The following is a 14,752-nucleotide window of genomic DNA, read 5'->3' on the forward strand; positions in this document are numbered from 1 at the left end:
TATAGGACATTTTTGACCTAATCTGTATAATATGATTGATTGTAATTTTGTAAAGTGCCTCGAGATGACATGTTTCATGAATTGACGCTATATAAATAAAATTGAATTGAATTCTCAGATCATGCAGATCTTGTTCTCCTGTTACTGACTCCTATTTTTTCATGAGGAACTTTCATATATCCAAACAGTAGAAAAGCACATCTAAGCCTGGAGGTCTATGCAATAAATCACAACCATTAATCAGCAAAGCAACTTATAATAACTCTACTTATAATAACTATCTGAAATATAAACTAAAGGTCACCAATTAGTTCTAAAACATCTTTAGATGAACCCTTGTTGATTCCTGGAGAACCAGCGTACCAGATTAGCGCCTTACAAAGAGTTTACAATCATTCTGTAACATTTTATCTGAGTGTCTTTTACTCATGCGAGCAGCAACTCGTGGTTTTATCTTTTTATTGATTATTTTTTAACCTGGACACAAACCAAACATTTATCACAGGATCAGCCCAATCTGAATAAAATTAATCGATTAACACTCTTAACATAACTCAGCAGCTCAGTTGCCACCGGTTGACAACGAACTTCCACTTCTTCTTCTGTTTTAAAAGTGGTGCGCTCTTCTTCTTCTTCGAGTTTTAATGGGTGCTGACCACATCCAAAAGGATCATTACCGCCATCTAGTGGTGTGCTCTGTTCCTCATCCTTATATTATCAGCAGCCAGCTACCGTAACGCCTGTTCCTGCGAGCAACAGCTCTACCGTAATAACAGTCTACACGCAACACTTCCCCTCTGTGAAGTCAGAGACGTCTGGTCACACTACTGAACAGGGCTCCTAGCGACAGATCAGAGAAACGATCAGAACCAAACTGGGCAGGTAAAACAAAGAGACTCAGACACATTAGCTTGAATAAATTATTTTATATTAAATTACTTCTAACAGCTAGCGCACGCACACTGAGCTGTGCACGTAAACAACCAGTCAGTGTGCACGAAACACAGTGACCTTTCTATACGTGTAAACTTCCTGTAAGCACCTGACCCAGGTGTGAACGCTGTCACCAGCTCCGCCTCAACCACCATATCCACAAGGCTCCGCCTCCTCCAGCTGCCGGCGGTGAAGCTCCGCCTCCTCTGTCTGAAGACGGTGAAGCTCCGCCTCCTCCCTCTGAAGACGGTGAAGCTCCGCCTCCTCCGCCTGAAGGCGGTGAAGCTCCGCCTCCTCCATCTGAAGGCGGTGAAGCTCCGCCTCCTCCATCTGAAGGCGGTGAAGCTCCGCCTCCTCCCTCTGAAGGCGGTGAAGCTCCGCCTCCTCCAGCTGCCGGGGGTGAAGCTCCGCCTCCTCCGTCCGAAGGCGGTGAAGCTCCGCCTCCTCCATCTGAAGGCGGTGAAGCTCCGCCTCCTCTGTCCGAAGGCGGTGAAGCTCCGCCTCCTCCATCTGAAGGCGGTGAAGCTCCGCCTCCTCCAGCTGCCGGGGGTGAAGCTCCGCCTCCTCCGTCCGAAGGCAGTGAAGCTCCGCCTCCTCCGCCTGAAGGCGGTGAAGCTCCGCCTCCTCCATCTGAAGGCGGTGAAGCTCCGCCTCCTCCAGCTGCCGATGGTGAAGCTCCGCCTCCTCCGTCTGAAGGCGGTGAAGCTCCGCCTCTTCCCTCTGAAGGCGGTGAAGCTCCACCTCCTCCGTCTGAAGGCGGTGAAGCTCCGCCTCCTCCGTCTGAAGGCGGTGAAGCTCCGCCTCCTCCCTCTGAAGGCGGTGAAGCTCCGCCTCTTCCCTCTGAAGGAGGTGAAGCTCCACCTCCTCCGTCTGAAGGCGGTGAAGCTCCGCCTCCTCCGTCTGAAGGCGGTGAAGCTCCGCCTCCTCCCTCTGAAGGCGGTGAAGCTCCGCCTCTTCCCTCTGAAGGCGGTGAAGCTCCGCCTCCTCTCTCTGAAGGCGGTGAAGCTCCGCCTCCTCCCTCTGAAGGCGGTGAAGCTCCGCCTCCTCCCTCTGAAGGCGGTGAAGCTCCGCCTCCTCCCTCTGCTCCTCCCTCTGAAGGCGGTGAAGCTCCGCCTCCTCCCTCTGAAGGCGGTGAAGCTCCGCCTCCTCCGTCTGAAGGCGGTGAAGCTCCGCCTCCTCCCTCTGAAGGCGGTGAAGCTCCGCCTCCTCCCTCTGAAGGCGGTGAAGCTCCGCCTCCTCCCTCTGAAGGCGGTGAAGCTCCGCCTCCTCCCTCTGCTCCTCCCTCTGAAGGCGGTGAAGCTCCGCCTCCTCCCTCTGAAGACAGTGAAGCTCCGCCTCCTCCGCCTGCAGGCTGTTGGTCATTATAGGCCGCAGTGTCATGGCTTAGCAGCGTTAAGGTTCTCCCATCGTTCTTCTGATCAATCAGAAATCATTAATCCTACAAGCAGGACGTCGGCCTCTGCAAGCTCTACAGTTTTTCACAGAACGCCGTGGGGTCGGCAGCAGCCTGCAGGTGTGAGCCTCTCCGTGGTGAAGCTCGTTGGTTTCTGCTCGAGGCCCCGCCCCCTTCTGCAGCAAGGTGTCCGTCCTGTAATGTGGCAGGACCTAGGCAGGCTGCAGGGGGATGCACCCGACGCCGACCCCGCCCTCATGGCTCGCCATGGGTGCCATGAACACCCAGCGGTTGGTGTCGGGGTTGTACATCTCCACAGAGCTGAGGTTGGACTGCCCGTCGTACCCCCCCACTGCGTACATACGGCCTGCTGTGGACACCAGCGACACCCGGCTGCGCCGCGTGTTCATGGCCACCAGGAGGCTCCACTGAGCCGAGGCCGAACTGAACACCTCCACGCCGCTAAGGAAGCCCGAGCCGTCGTACCCTCCGGCGGCGTACATGTGGCTGCCGAGCGCCGCCGCGCCGTGACGACATCGCTTGTTGAGCATGGCCGGCGCCGGATGCCAGCGGTCCGTGTGGTGGTTATAGTACTCCACCTGCAGAGGTAGAGGCATCAGACAGGTGAACAAACCGGTGACATCACGCTGACATCATCATCAGGCCACACTGACCGTGTTGAAGATCTGCAGCCCGTCATGGCCGCCCGACACAAAGATCCGCCCATCAAACACGGTCACGCCGGTGGCGCTGCGACTCACACTCATCTCCGTCACCACTGTCCACCTGAGCAGCAGCACAGGTGCGTCACATGACAGGAAGTCACAACTACCCGATTCATGAGGAACACTGGCCCAGGTGAACTCACCTGTCCGTTTCTGGAGAGTAACACTCGACTGAGTTCAGGGAAGACTTCCCGTCGTAGCCGCCGCACACATAGATGTGTCCGTCGATGACGACCGTTCCCATGGCGCTGAGGACGACAGCGGCTCCAGTTATTGGTCGGCTGGGGGACAACAGAACTGACCGTATCGGACCACACACCTGCGCTGGCTGTTCATGCTCGACACCCGAGTCCAGCTGTCCGTCTCCGGGTTATACACCTCCACTGTGCTCAGTCGGGATTGGCCATCGTATCCACCAATGGCGTACAGCAGCCCATTAACAACGGCCACACCCACTCGACTGCGCGCCGTCCTCATTGGCTGACAGCGTTCCCAGAAGTTCCCCACCGGGTCAAACACCTCCACCAAGTTCAAGGAGTCTCCTGCAAGAGAAAGAGCTGCATCAGCCCTACCTGGACCCCAGGTGTGTCCTTCCTGGACCCCAGGTATGTTCTACCTGGATCCCAGGTGAGTTCTACCTGGACCCCAAGTGTGTTCTACCTGGACCCTTACTGAGCTCTACCTGGACCCCAGGTGAGTTCTACCTGGACCCAAGGTGTGTTCGACCTGGACCCCAGGTGGGTCCTTCCTGGACCCCAGGTATGTTCTACCTGGATCCCAGGTGAGTTCTACCTGGACCCCAAGTGTGTTCTACCTGGACCCTTACTGAGCTCTACCTGGACCCCAAGTGTGTTCTACCTGGACCCCAGGTGTGTTCTACCTGGACCCCAGGTGAGTCCTACCTGGACCCCAGGTGTGTCCTACCTGGACCCCAGGTGGGTCCTACCTGGACCCCAGGTGTGTTCTACCTGGACACCAGGTGAGTTCTACCTGGACACCAGCTGAGTGCTACCTGGACCCCAGGTGGGTCCTACCTGGACCCCAGGAGGGTTCTACCTGGACACCAGCTGAGTTCTACCTGGGCTCCAGGTGTGTTCTACCTGGACCCCAGGTGGGTCCTACCTGGACCCCAGGAGGGTTCTACCTGGACACCAGCTGAGTTCTACCTGGGCTCCAGGTGTGTTCTACCTGGGCCCTGACTGAGTTCTACCTGGACACCAGCTGAGTGCTACCTGGACCCCAGGTGGGTCCTACCTGGACCCCAGGAGGGTTCTACCTGGACACCAGCTGAGTTCTACCTGGGCTCCAGGTGTGTTCTACCTGGACCCCAGGTGGGTCCTACCTGGACCCCAGGAGGGTTCTACCTGGACACCAGCTGAGTTCTACCTGGGCTCCAGGTGTGTTCTACCTGGGCCCTGACTGAGTTCTACCTGGGCCCTGACTGAGTTCTACCTGGGCCCTAGCTGGGCTCAGGTGTGTGACCTCAGCTAGCAGACGAGGAGCTACCTGAGCTGTTCAGTCCTCCCACGGCGTAAATGAGCCCTGAGATGGATGTGCAGCACCTCTGTCGGGTTTTAAAGGAGGGAAGGTGAGGACGGCGCTCCAGAACCAGGTGGAAATCTTTGGCTTCGTCCACCAGATCCCTGACAGGAGATCAAACGGATCAGAAAACGGATCAATGGCTCAGCAGAGACAGAATCAGACTGACATCTGTGGCAGGTGGTTCTGGTGCGGGCGGCACCGGTTAGCCCCGTCTCAGGTGTGTTTGGTCTCACCTGCACTTGTGGCTGCAGCGAATCAGCTCATTCTGCTGGACTCGATCCGACAGGAACTGAGGTTGACAGAGAGGAAGTCGGATCTTGGACAGCAGCTCCGGCAGCAGAGTCTTCCTCTGGTCCGGGTCGTGATGAACCCAGGCCAGAACCGCCTCAAACACCTGCACAGGTAACGACAGAGAAACGCTCTATGAAGCCCAGAGAGTCAAAGCTCCTCTCAGGTTCCCTCAGAGCATTACAGCCATTTTCTCTGCAGCTTTCAGAGATCCACAGAACCTGTTAAGCAGAACCGTTTGGGTTCACTGCATCCAGTGAAATGAATCAGCTTCCTGTCTGGTCAAACTACGTTTCCCAGAATCCCCAGAGCCCAGAGAATAAAACAGGAACTAGTTTCTCATACTTTCACCAAAGAGGAATAACTTAATTGACCGATGGGATCAATATTACCGTATTATTCGGACTATAAGTCACTTTTTCTCATAGTTACGCCGATCCTGTGACGTAATTCCTGTTGACCAGCAGGAACCAAGGAGTAAACATCACCGTCTGTAGCCACAAGAGGAACGCTATCCTGACCAGGACCTGATTTCTGGGCTCTGTCCCCGTTTCTGATGACCTGTCCCCGGCAAAAGTCCCAGGACTCAGTGAATCATGACGGAGTAAAAACGTTTAGCTGAGTGCGTTTACCCGGTTCTGCTGTCCGACGTAGCAGAACATCTGAGCGGAACATCTGAGCGGAACGCCGTTAGCGTGGCAGATTAGGAGACGCTCCAAAAAAATCAGAGACGTTCCTGGTTTTCTTTAGAGGTATTTGGTCACCTTAACTTTTTATTAAATTATTAAAACATGTTTGTTTTTTCACTGTTCCAGTGTTCCTGTGTTCAGGCAGCAGAACGTTGTGTGGAGCATCTCTAAGGAACCAGACAGAACCGTTACTGGGCCGTGAAGCTAACAGCAGCTAGCGCTAGCTTACAGCTCCTCTGATGAACGTGAGCTTTATGTAGCTCTGAAACATCCGTGTCGTACCGTTAGCTTAGCACGTAGCATCGCTACGCTAACGGTCTGATAATTCTGACACATTCAGTCAGTTTTTAGTCTTGGATGGTGTGAAATAAACGTCTAAATAAATGCTCATAGTCCGATTTTTTTAGCTTGTTAATTAAAACCCAGAGCCTTAAAAATCATTTTGAATCCGTGGCCAAGTGTTGCCGGTTCTGACCCGGATATGAACCCAAACCGAGACAACCGGCTGTTAAAGCACACGCTAAGCGCTGCTCAGTTTACAGCATTAAGGTTATCAGGTAAACTGAGACCTTTTCACAGTAAGTCTGTGGTTCTGGTCCGGCCCAGTTTAGACCGCAGCAGAACCACAGTAATGTCTAATAAAATCTACCTGGTCAGAAAGTGGCTTTTAGCCGGTTTTAGAACTGAATAATCTGGTTCTACTCGTCAGATATTATACATGCAGGTCTGTCCTGGTTCAGCTGGTCATCTGGGTCCAGAACAGAAACCCAGGTTCTGGTTGGTACCGCTCGCTTTATCCAGGTTTTCTGGGCTTGGAACGTTGGTTTCAGTAAACAGCAACTTGAGCTCTGATCTTCTGACCTTTTTCAAGTTCAGTTCCTCTTCCTGGTTGTTCTGGCGGAGAACCGGACCTTCTAAAAAGTTCTGATTAAATGACATATTGGGGAAGTTCTGGCCGGAACACGGTGAGAATGGCCACTCAGTAGAGAGACACCCAGACGACCGGAGAAAAAACTGAATTATCCCCTTCAGCTGAGTAATTTAGCCCAGAGAAAGCCACCTAGAGGAGGTAAGACCATAACGAAGCTCCAACGGTGACATAATTAGAAGATGGAGGACGATAAATTCACCAACAGGTACAGCTAACGTTTCGTCATCGTAAGCTAACAGCACGGAATGGCTAGCCTGGAAACTCTACTTCAAGAACTGAGAGGGTTCCACCAGGAAACCAAGGAACGCCGCCACGGTCGATCGTTGTGAAATTTCAGAGATTCAAAACTAAAGAGCGGTTGCTTCGAGAGGCTTGGCAGGGTAAAGGTTTTGTCTGGTGTGGAAAAAGAATAAATCTGGATCATGATTATCCACCCAGAGAATACACCGAGGCTGGGAGGGTCCTGAAGGAGAACGGGGTTCCGTTTCAGACGCTCTTCCCTGCGAGGCTGCGTGTGAAATATAAAGATCTAAAACCACCGAGGACTCGGCTAAAATAGGCTACAAAGTTAAAGTCATCAGATCTCCAGCTTCTCTGAAGGAGCAGACTGAGCGGCTGTCCTGGAGCAGAAAGGAGGGGGGGGAAACAGAAAGGCTGCTCCGGTTCTATAAGAGGAGAAAAGTACAGGGAGAGGCTCCGGGCTTTCAGGAGAACATCCCCACCTGAGAACTGAAGGTTCCATCATTCTCCCACCGTGGGTTTTCCTCTCAGAGATAAATGTACAGAGGCTGATTTAAAGATGATGGGGCTTAAAAACAAAGAAGGTCTGTTTGTGGTTCTCTCTTATTGGGGCTGCTGCCACCTGCAGGGTCCTCCTTAACGTTCTAGGCGGTTAGGGTTAGAACCCTGCTCACGTTCTGTTTCTGCTTGGTTTATGTTTACATGTTTGCTTCTGGTTCACATCTTTATATTCTGTTTGCAGTAGTTCTAGTCAGTGGTGGGGGGGGGGGGCTTTCAGGGTCTTCAGTGACATGCTGCAGAAAATTAAACAAATAGGGAGGACACAGTTAAAGGTGATTTCTTTCATTATAAATGGCATAAATAACCCGATTAAGAGCTGGAGAGTTTTATCTAAACTCAGGAAAGATAAAGTTCAAGTAGCGATGCTGCAGGAAACTCACCTAGATGATTCTAAACATGCCAAACTCAACAAAATGGGGTTTTAATCTGTCTATTTTTCTTCCCAGGGTTCAGGAAGCAAAGAGGGGTTTTAATATGGAGCTCCTTGTACTATGAACATGTTGCAGAACATAAAGACAGGGAGGGTCGTTATGTTTTAATTACAGGAATAATAGACGGCATCCTGATAAGTTTCGTTAATGTCTACGCGACTGGGCATTTTACAAGAAAATCCTAGAATTAGCAGCAACAAATAGTCAGGGTGTAATGATCTGTGCCGGGGACTTTAATATTAGATTAAACCCAAATCTGGACTCGTCTAATGGGAAAACAAACTCAAAACATATCAGTAAAAGAATGACTGGTGGATGTATGGAGCCAGTCACGACTACACACAGTATTCTTCCTCTCATAATGTATACTCACAAATTGATTATTTCTTCATGTTTAAAAACGATGTGCATAGATTAGAAAGTTGGGAAATCTTGTCTAATTTCAGACCACAGCTTAATCTATATCTGCCTTCAACTGGCTAAAAGAAGCAGATCCACGTTCTGCAGACTGAATACAAACTTATTAAATAGTATAAACTTTAAGGAGAATATGAAAACTGAAATGAAACAATATCTAGAGCATAATGATAATAATGAGGAGGCCGTTAAGTCAGTGGATAAGACAGAGGACAGATACAGCTGGAGTTCACATCTGGAGAACAACAGTTATCATTGTTCACAGATGATTTAATGTTAAATATAACTAATTCAGCTCAATCTCTACCTGTGCTTACGGGGCGATCGAGGAATACGGCTAACTCTCTGATTACATGATAAACATCACCAGGACTCAGGTTTTAGTGATAAACTATAACCCACAGAACAATATTAGGAACCTCTACAATTGGAAGCAGAATCCATAAAATATTCAGGAGTCACATTGGCCAGGGATTTTTCCAGGAGTTTTTAAGTCAACCATAGGCCCCTAATTTCAGTTCTGAAATCTGACATACAGAGATGAAATCTGATTTATACTCCAGAGTGGAGTCGGTTAGGATGAACATTCTCCCACGCTTCCTATATCTATTTATCTATTTATCTATTCTCTTCCTTTATCTATTTCAACGTTTACCTATCCTGATACCAGAAAGGTGCTTCATAGAGTGGGAAAGATTAATAACTCAGGATATTTGGCAGGAAAAAAGGTAAAGGTCAGAATAAAGAAGGAGAAAGGTGGACTGGCTCTTCCTAATCTGCAGGTTTATTACTATGCAGCTCAGTTAGAACCATTATTCTGTTTATGCTCTCCTTATGATGCAGGGTGGAAAGATTTGGAGGGAACAACAGTGGAAGGAATACCTTTATTATCAGTGTTAATGGATAAGGATTTACAAGAGGGGCTGAGTATACCACATGACTCAATGATACACACAATGCTGGGTTCTTGGAGAAAGGTAATTAAAATTTGTAAATTGGCTAACCAGATAAAAATACTCAGACGGTGTGGCTTTGATTCAGCCTTTAACCCAAACAAGAACGATGGGAGATTTAAAGGATTAACCACTTAATATTCATTAATATTCATTTACCCCGAAGGGAGTGTTTCAGAGTTTTGAGGAACTTCAGAGATCAAAGCGGTTGGAGAGGGTCCATTTTTCTAGATATCTACAGGTTAGGGCCTATTTCAACTAAAATATACGTGACAATCTGGAAACAGCCAAATCAGGACTTTTTGATGTGATCCTGTCTCTGATGAAGTCAGGTTCATGTAAAAACTGTCTCCATGCTGTAGAACGTTCTTCTATCCTCTAAACACGGCGACACAGATTACATCAGAAACTAGAAATAAAGGAAATTTATCTCTCTGAAGCCTGGGGCCAGATTAATAAATTACACTGGATGACCTCCAGCTCCAACACCTGGAGACAGTTCTGTTAGAAAAACACTGTTTGATATTTTATAACTCCAGTTCAGTAAAACACCGGGGGGGGGGGGGGGGGGGGGGACTCATGCTGGAGACTCTGTGGACAAACGGGGGAAACCACCATCACATCTGCTGCAGCTGGCTGGAGATTACAGGTTTCTGGGAGCAGACGTGTTTCCACATTAATACCATATTTACTGAAATAATCCTGTATAAATGTGAATCACTATACTAGATAACATCAGATAAAACCTGCTGTTAATGCTTCCAGCAGCAAGCAGAAAGACAATCACCAGCAGATGGTTACAGCCTGAAGCTCCTACAGCGGGTCAATACTGTGGAGGACATTTACGTTCTGGAGAAGTTTTCCTTTTCTGTTCAAAGTCGAAGGGAATCGTTCTTCAAGTTCTGCTGCAAATGGATAAACTACGTTAAATCAGTAATGGACTAAATATGTCTGTCACATATAAATACTCTGCTGCTGTATATTTCACCTGCGTTCAGGTTAATGGTAAAATTACCTTCCTGACCGAGTTTTCTCCTAACAGAAGAAAAATCAGACCCCCCCACTCACTCTTCTGTTACGGTTGTTCATTAATTACAACAGAAATCCAGGACTGGCTTGTTATATTTCCCTTGTTGTGGAAGCTGGTTTGTTATAAGTAAATGTAACCTGCCTTTCCAAATAAAAAATAAAAAAATGAGATATTGGGTCAGCTGACTTGTTGCAGGTCGTTCCTCAGGACTTGAGTCGCGGGTTAAAGACTAGAGAGGGAACCAGGAGAACAGAGGTCCCACCACGCAGCAGAACCGGACCAGAACCTAGAGATCTTAGGTTCTGGAGCAGGTGTACCGAGAATAACCCCTCCCCCTTCAGGTAAGTTCCTCACCTGCTCCTCTGCTTTGACGTTGAGCTCATCACAGCCCACCAGCTCCAGAACCTCCTCCGCCCTCAGACCCAGGAACTCCTCCGACAGCGAGACGTCCACGAAGTGCTGGTGCAGGAAGGTGTTGGCCGAGTCGTACAGCGTCGTGCACATCATGGTCTCTGCGAACTGACGCACGCCCAGGCAGTTTTTGGGGTGCAACCTGGAACCAGACGGCACGCCGTTCCATCACCCGTGACGTCACGGCCCGTACTGAGCATGTGCGGTGGCGCTCACCTCTCCTGCAGGAAGGAGCAGCAGGCGTCCTTGACGTTCTGCAGCTGCAGGAAGCTGGAGCCAATCAGGAGAGCCTGAACGTTCTGCTGGTCGATGGCAACATGGCCGCTGTAGGCGAAGTTGATGAGGGCCTCCAGGGCGCTGCAACACACCGGCAGGTTAGACTGGGACAGACTGGGTTAGACTGGGACAGACTGGGTTAGACTGGGACAAGCTGGGTTAGACTGGGACAAGCTGGGTTAGACTGGGAGAAACTGGCTTAGACTGGGTTAGACTGGGACAGACTGGATAAGGGTGGGACAAACTGGGTTAGGCTGGGACAAACTGGGTTAGACTGGGAGAAACTGGCTTAGACTGGGTTAGACTGGGACAGACTGGGACAGACTGGATTAGAGTGGGACAAACTGGGTTAGGCTGGGACAAACTGGGTTAGACTGGGACAAGCTGGGTTAGACTGAGACAGACTGGGTTAGACTGGGACAGGCTGGCTTAGACTGGGACAAGCTGGGTTAGGCTGGGACAGACTGGGACAGACTGGGTTAGACTGGGACAGACTGGGTTAGCCTGGGTTAGCCTGGGACAAGCTGGGTTAGTCTGGGACAGACTGGGTTAGACTAGGACAGATTGGGAGAAACTGGGTTAGACCGGGACAGACTGGGTTAGACTGGGACAAGCTGGGTTAGTCTGGGACAGACTGGGTTAGACTAGGACAGACTGGGTTAGAGTGGGACAAACTGGGTTAGACTGGGACAGATTGGGAGAAACTGGGTTAGATTGGGACAGACTGCGACAAACTGGGTTAGTCTGGGACAGACTGGGTTAGACTGGGAGAGACTGGGTTAGACTGGGACAAACTGGCTTAGACTAGGACAGACTGGGACAGACTGGGTTAGACTGGGACAGACTGGGTTAGGCTGGGACAAACTGTGTTAGAATGGGACAGACTGGGTTAAAATGGGACAAACGGGGTTAATCTGGGACAAACTGAGTTAGTCTTGGACAAACTTGGTTAATCTGAGACAAACTGGGTTAGACTGTGTTAGACTGGGCTAACCCGGGTTAACCCTCAGCTAACCCGGGCTAACCCTCAGCTAACCTGGGCTAACCCTCAGCTAACCCGGGCTAACCCTCAGCTAACCCGGGCTAACCCTCAGCTAACCCTCGGCTAACCCGGGCCAGACTGGAGGCAGCGGTCCGGCAGCACCGGTACCTGGGGTCCATGCCCTGCATGAGGATCTCGTCCTGCTTGCACTCCACCATGTCGTTGGTGAACATGGCGTGGAAGTACGGGATGGAGGCGGCCAGCACGATCCGGTGAGCGCTGAACTTGTGTTCTCCCACCTGCAGGAACAAGGAACACCTGTTACCTGCCTGGGTTCTGCTCCCATAATACAACCCTGACCCAAAGTCACCCAGGTGATCAGACTGACAGCCAACCAGGTCCCAGTTTGGACCCTGGTCGGTTCTGTTTGGACCCTGGTCGGTTCTGTTTGGACCCTGGTCGGTTCTGTTGGACTCTGGTCGGTTCTGTTGCGCCCTGGTCGGTTCTGTTTGGACCCTGGTCGGTTCTGGTTCTGTTGGACCCTGGTCGGTTCTGTTTGGACCCTGGTCGGTTCTGGTTCTGTTGGACCCTGGTCGGTTCTGTTTGGACCCTGGTCGGTTCTGTTTGGCCCTGGTCGGTTCTGTTTGGACCCTGGTCGGTTCTGTTTGGACTCTGGTCGGTTCTGTTTGGACCCTGGTCGGTTCTGTTGGAACCTGGTTGGTTCTGTTGGACTCTGGTTGGTTCTGGTTCTGTTGGACCCTGGTCGGTTCTGTTTGGACCCTGGTCGGTTCTGTTTGGCCCTGGTCGGTTCTGTTTGGACCCTGGTCGGTTCTGGTTCTGTTGGACCCTGGTCGGTTCTGTTGGAACCTGGTTGGTTCTGTTGCGCCCTGGTCGGTTCTGTTTGGACCCTGGTCGGTTCTGTTGGAACCTGGTTGGTTCTGTTGCGCCCTGGTCGGTTCTGTTGGAACCTGGTTGGTTCTGTTGGACTCTGGTCGGTTCTGTTGGAACCTGGTTGGTTCTGTTGGAACCTGGGGTCCGGTTCTGTTGGGACTCTGGTCGGTTCTGTTGGACCCTGGTCGGTTCTGTTTGGACTCTGGTCGGTTCTGTTTGGACCCTGGTCGGTTCTGTTGGACTCTGGTCGGTTCTGTTGGACCCTGGTTGGTTCTGTTTGGACTCTGGTCGGTTCTGTTGGAACCTGGTCAGTTCTGTTGGACTCTGGTTGGTTCTACCGCCTTAAGACACGTGACTGATAGCTACACCTCCATCCAACACCTGGACCCGTCCTGCTCCGTCAGAACCACTGCCGCCTGGTGATTGGTTACTGGGCAGCAGCGCAGGTGACCCACTTCCTGTCTGCGGACAGGTGTGGTCACGTTGTCAGTCCCGATGATCCGTAGCTGATCCGATCAGCTGTCTGCGGGTCAAAAGGTCTCCCTGCTAGCAGCTAGCAGCAACCTAGCTTCCTGCTAGCTCGTGAGCTAACCGCAGCGCCGCGGTTCTTACCTTGAGCGTGACGTCACACAGTTTGCCTTGACGTCGGACCTCCTCCATGACGACATAGCCCCTCGCGGGCAGGTCTGGCACGGAGAAGTGGACCAGGTCTTCGAGCTCTTCGCACACGGAGTCTCCCATGATGACCTGGAGGCGGACTGAGTCTCGCGAGCCGCCGTAGCTACGCACTTCCGGCGCAGGGCAGCCGGCCTTCAAAATAAAAGCGTTCTGACCAAAACAGGGAAGTTTCTGTGGGCCCCATGAGGGTCCTAGGTGGGCTACAGGGGCTTCACTGGGCATAGTGTGGGGGGGGGGGGGCAGGCTGCACTACATGGAGCCCATGCAGAGCCATGCTGGGGGGGACAGGCTGCCCTACATGGGGCCATAGAGATGTTGTATGGGCCCCATGGGCAGCCCGCACAGGGCCAGGAGCCTGACAGGGTGTATTAAATGAGAATTAGGAGGTTTCAGATGCTGCCCGCATTAAGATAACTAATTAAAAATAAATTATTTGCTGTTTTCACCGTCAGATGAAGTCGTGGCTGTGGCCCAGATCGACATCCAGAGGAGGGAGACCAGGAGGTTTCCCCCCACGATGATGAAGACCCCCCCCCCAAATAACAGAAATCACAGCAAACAGCATTTTAGGAAAAACCTTTGGAGAGCTGCCTCTCCACCTGGAGGGAGGCGGAGCCACTTTCCCTGCAGGTGAGGAGCGTTTCCTAAATAAATACACACGCATGTTGAATTAAATTTGACTTTTATTTGTAACATTCTCTAAACGTGAGTTTTCAATGGAAAAAAGTCACACCACCACCAGAACAGACTAAAGCGTACTACTTAAAGCAGCGTCCTCCTTGGTGCCATGTCTTTAAAGATGTTGATGACCTCGCTGTGGTTTACCTCAATGTCTTTTTCAATGGCAAGCAGAAGAAGGTCAGAGAGCCTTTCTTCTCCACACAGGCTTCTTAGTTTAGTTTTGATTATTTTCAGCTTGGAAAATGATCTTTCAACTGAAGCTGTCGTCACTAACCTGACCGCGCGAGTTCACGTGAGGAAGAGAGATAGGCTGGTCAGGTGTGCGCAAGGAGGTGGCTCATTTCGGGGCATTGTGCACACACACAAACACACACATATATATATACATATACATATATATATATATATATATATATATATATATATATATATATATATATATATATATATATATATATATATATGGGGGCAGTGGCTCTGTGACTACTGTAACGAACAAACAAATAGCAATAGTGTAGTCAGTGTTGCCAAAATTAAGCAGGTTTCCAACCAATTAGGCTTTTGAACACATTGAGCTGGAAAAAAAATAGCTTATGGGCAGATTGTAAAAAAATTCGGAAGTTTTTCATAACATTTGTTGGACTTTTAGAAAGAATTACTATTATTTAGTCTCCACCTTAAAGCGAAAACTGGTGATGTG

At 50.5% G+C, this 14,752-nt stretch overlaps 2 protein-coding genes across 2 annotated transcripts; both read right to left on the reverse strand.

The window, feature by feature from the left end:
* Positions 1 to 1,077: 1,077 nt before the first annotated feature.
* LOC118561089 (apical junction molecule-like) lies at positions 1,078 to 2,316 on the reverse strand. The gene is made up of 3 exons (XM_036132870.1): positions 2,269 to 2,316; positions 1,495 to 1,914; positions 1,078 to 1,323 (listed from the first exon to the last, which is right to left on the reverse strand). The coding sequence occupies exons 1-3, from the start codon at positions 2,311 to 2,313 to the stop codon at positions 1,078 to 1,080; spliced, it is 711 nt and encodes a 236-aa protein (XP_035988763.1). The 5' UTR covers positions 2,314 to 2,316.
* Positions 2,271 to 13,476, reverse strand: klhl18 (kelch-like family member 18). Its single transcript, XM_036132955.1, has 10 exons — positions 13,306 to 13,476; positions 11,971 to 12,101; positions 10,761 to 10,901; positions 10,488 to 10,686; positions 4,827 to 4,987; positions 4,558 to 4,694; positions 3,371 to 3,593; positions 3,195 to 3,299; positions 3,001 to 3,112; positions 2,271 to 2,925 (listed from the first exon to the last, which is right to left on the reverse strand). Exons 1-10 carry the CDS (start codon positions 13,432 to 13,434, stop codon positions 2,539 to 2,541), a joined length of 1,725 nt encoding a protein of 574 aa, XP_035988848.1. The 5' UTR covers positions 13,435 to 13,476; the 3' UTR covers positions 2,271 to 2,538.
* Between the last annotated feature and the right edge of the window lie 1,276 nt (positions 13,477 to 14,752).

The sequence above is a fragment of the Fundulus heteroclitus genome, unplaced genomic scaffold, assembly GCF_011125445.2.
Source record: "Fundulus heteroclitus isolate FHET01 unplaced genomic scaffold, MU-UCD_Fhet_4.1 scaffold_56, whole genome shotgun sequence".
Lineage (NCBI taxonomy): Eukaryota > Metazoa > Chordata > Actinopteri > Cyprinodontiformes > Fundulidae > Fundulus > Fundulus heteroclitus.

Coding starts and splice junctions, on each gene's coding strand:
- LOC118561089 (XM_036132870.1), bottom strand. CDS start 2,313: ATGACACTGCGGCCTATAATGACCAACAGCCTGCAGGCGGAGGAG. Junction 1,915..2,268: donor ACAGCCTGCAGGCGGAGGAG/GCGGAGCTTCAC, acceptor CAGAGAGAGGAG/GCGGAGCTTCACCGCCTTCA. Junction 1,324..1,494: donor ACTGCCTTCGGACGGAGGAG/GCGGAGCTTCAC, acceptor CACCCCCGGCAG/CTGGAGGAGGCGGAGCTTCA.
- klhl18 (XM_036132955.1), bottom strand. CDS start 13,434: ATGGGAGACTCCGTGTGCGAAGAGCTCGAAGACCTGGTCCACTTCTCC. Junction 4,988..10,487: donor ACGTCAAAGCAGAGGAGCAG/GTGAGGAACTTA, acceptor TTACCTGTGCAG/GTGTTTGAGGCGGTTCTGGC. Junction 2,926..3,000: donor GGCTGCAGATCTTCAACACG/GTCAGTGTGGCC, acceptor CTACCTCTGCAG/GTGGAGTACTATAACCACCA.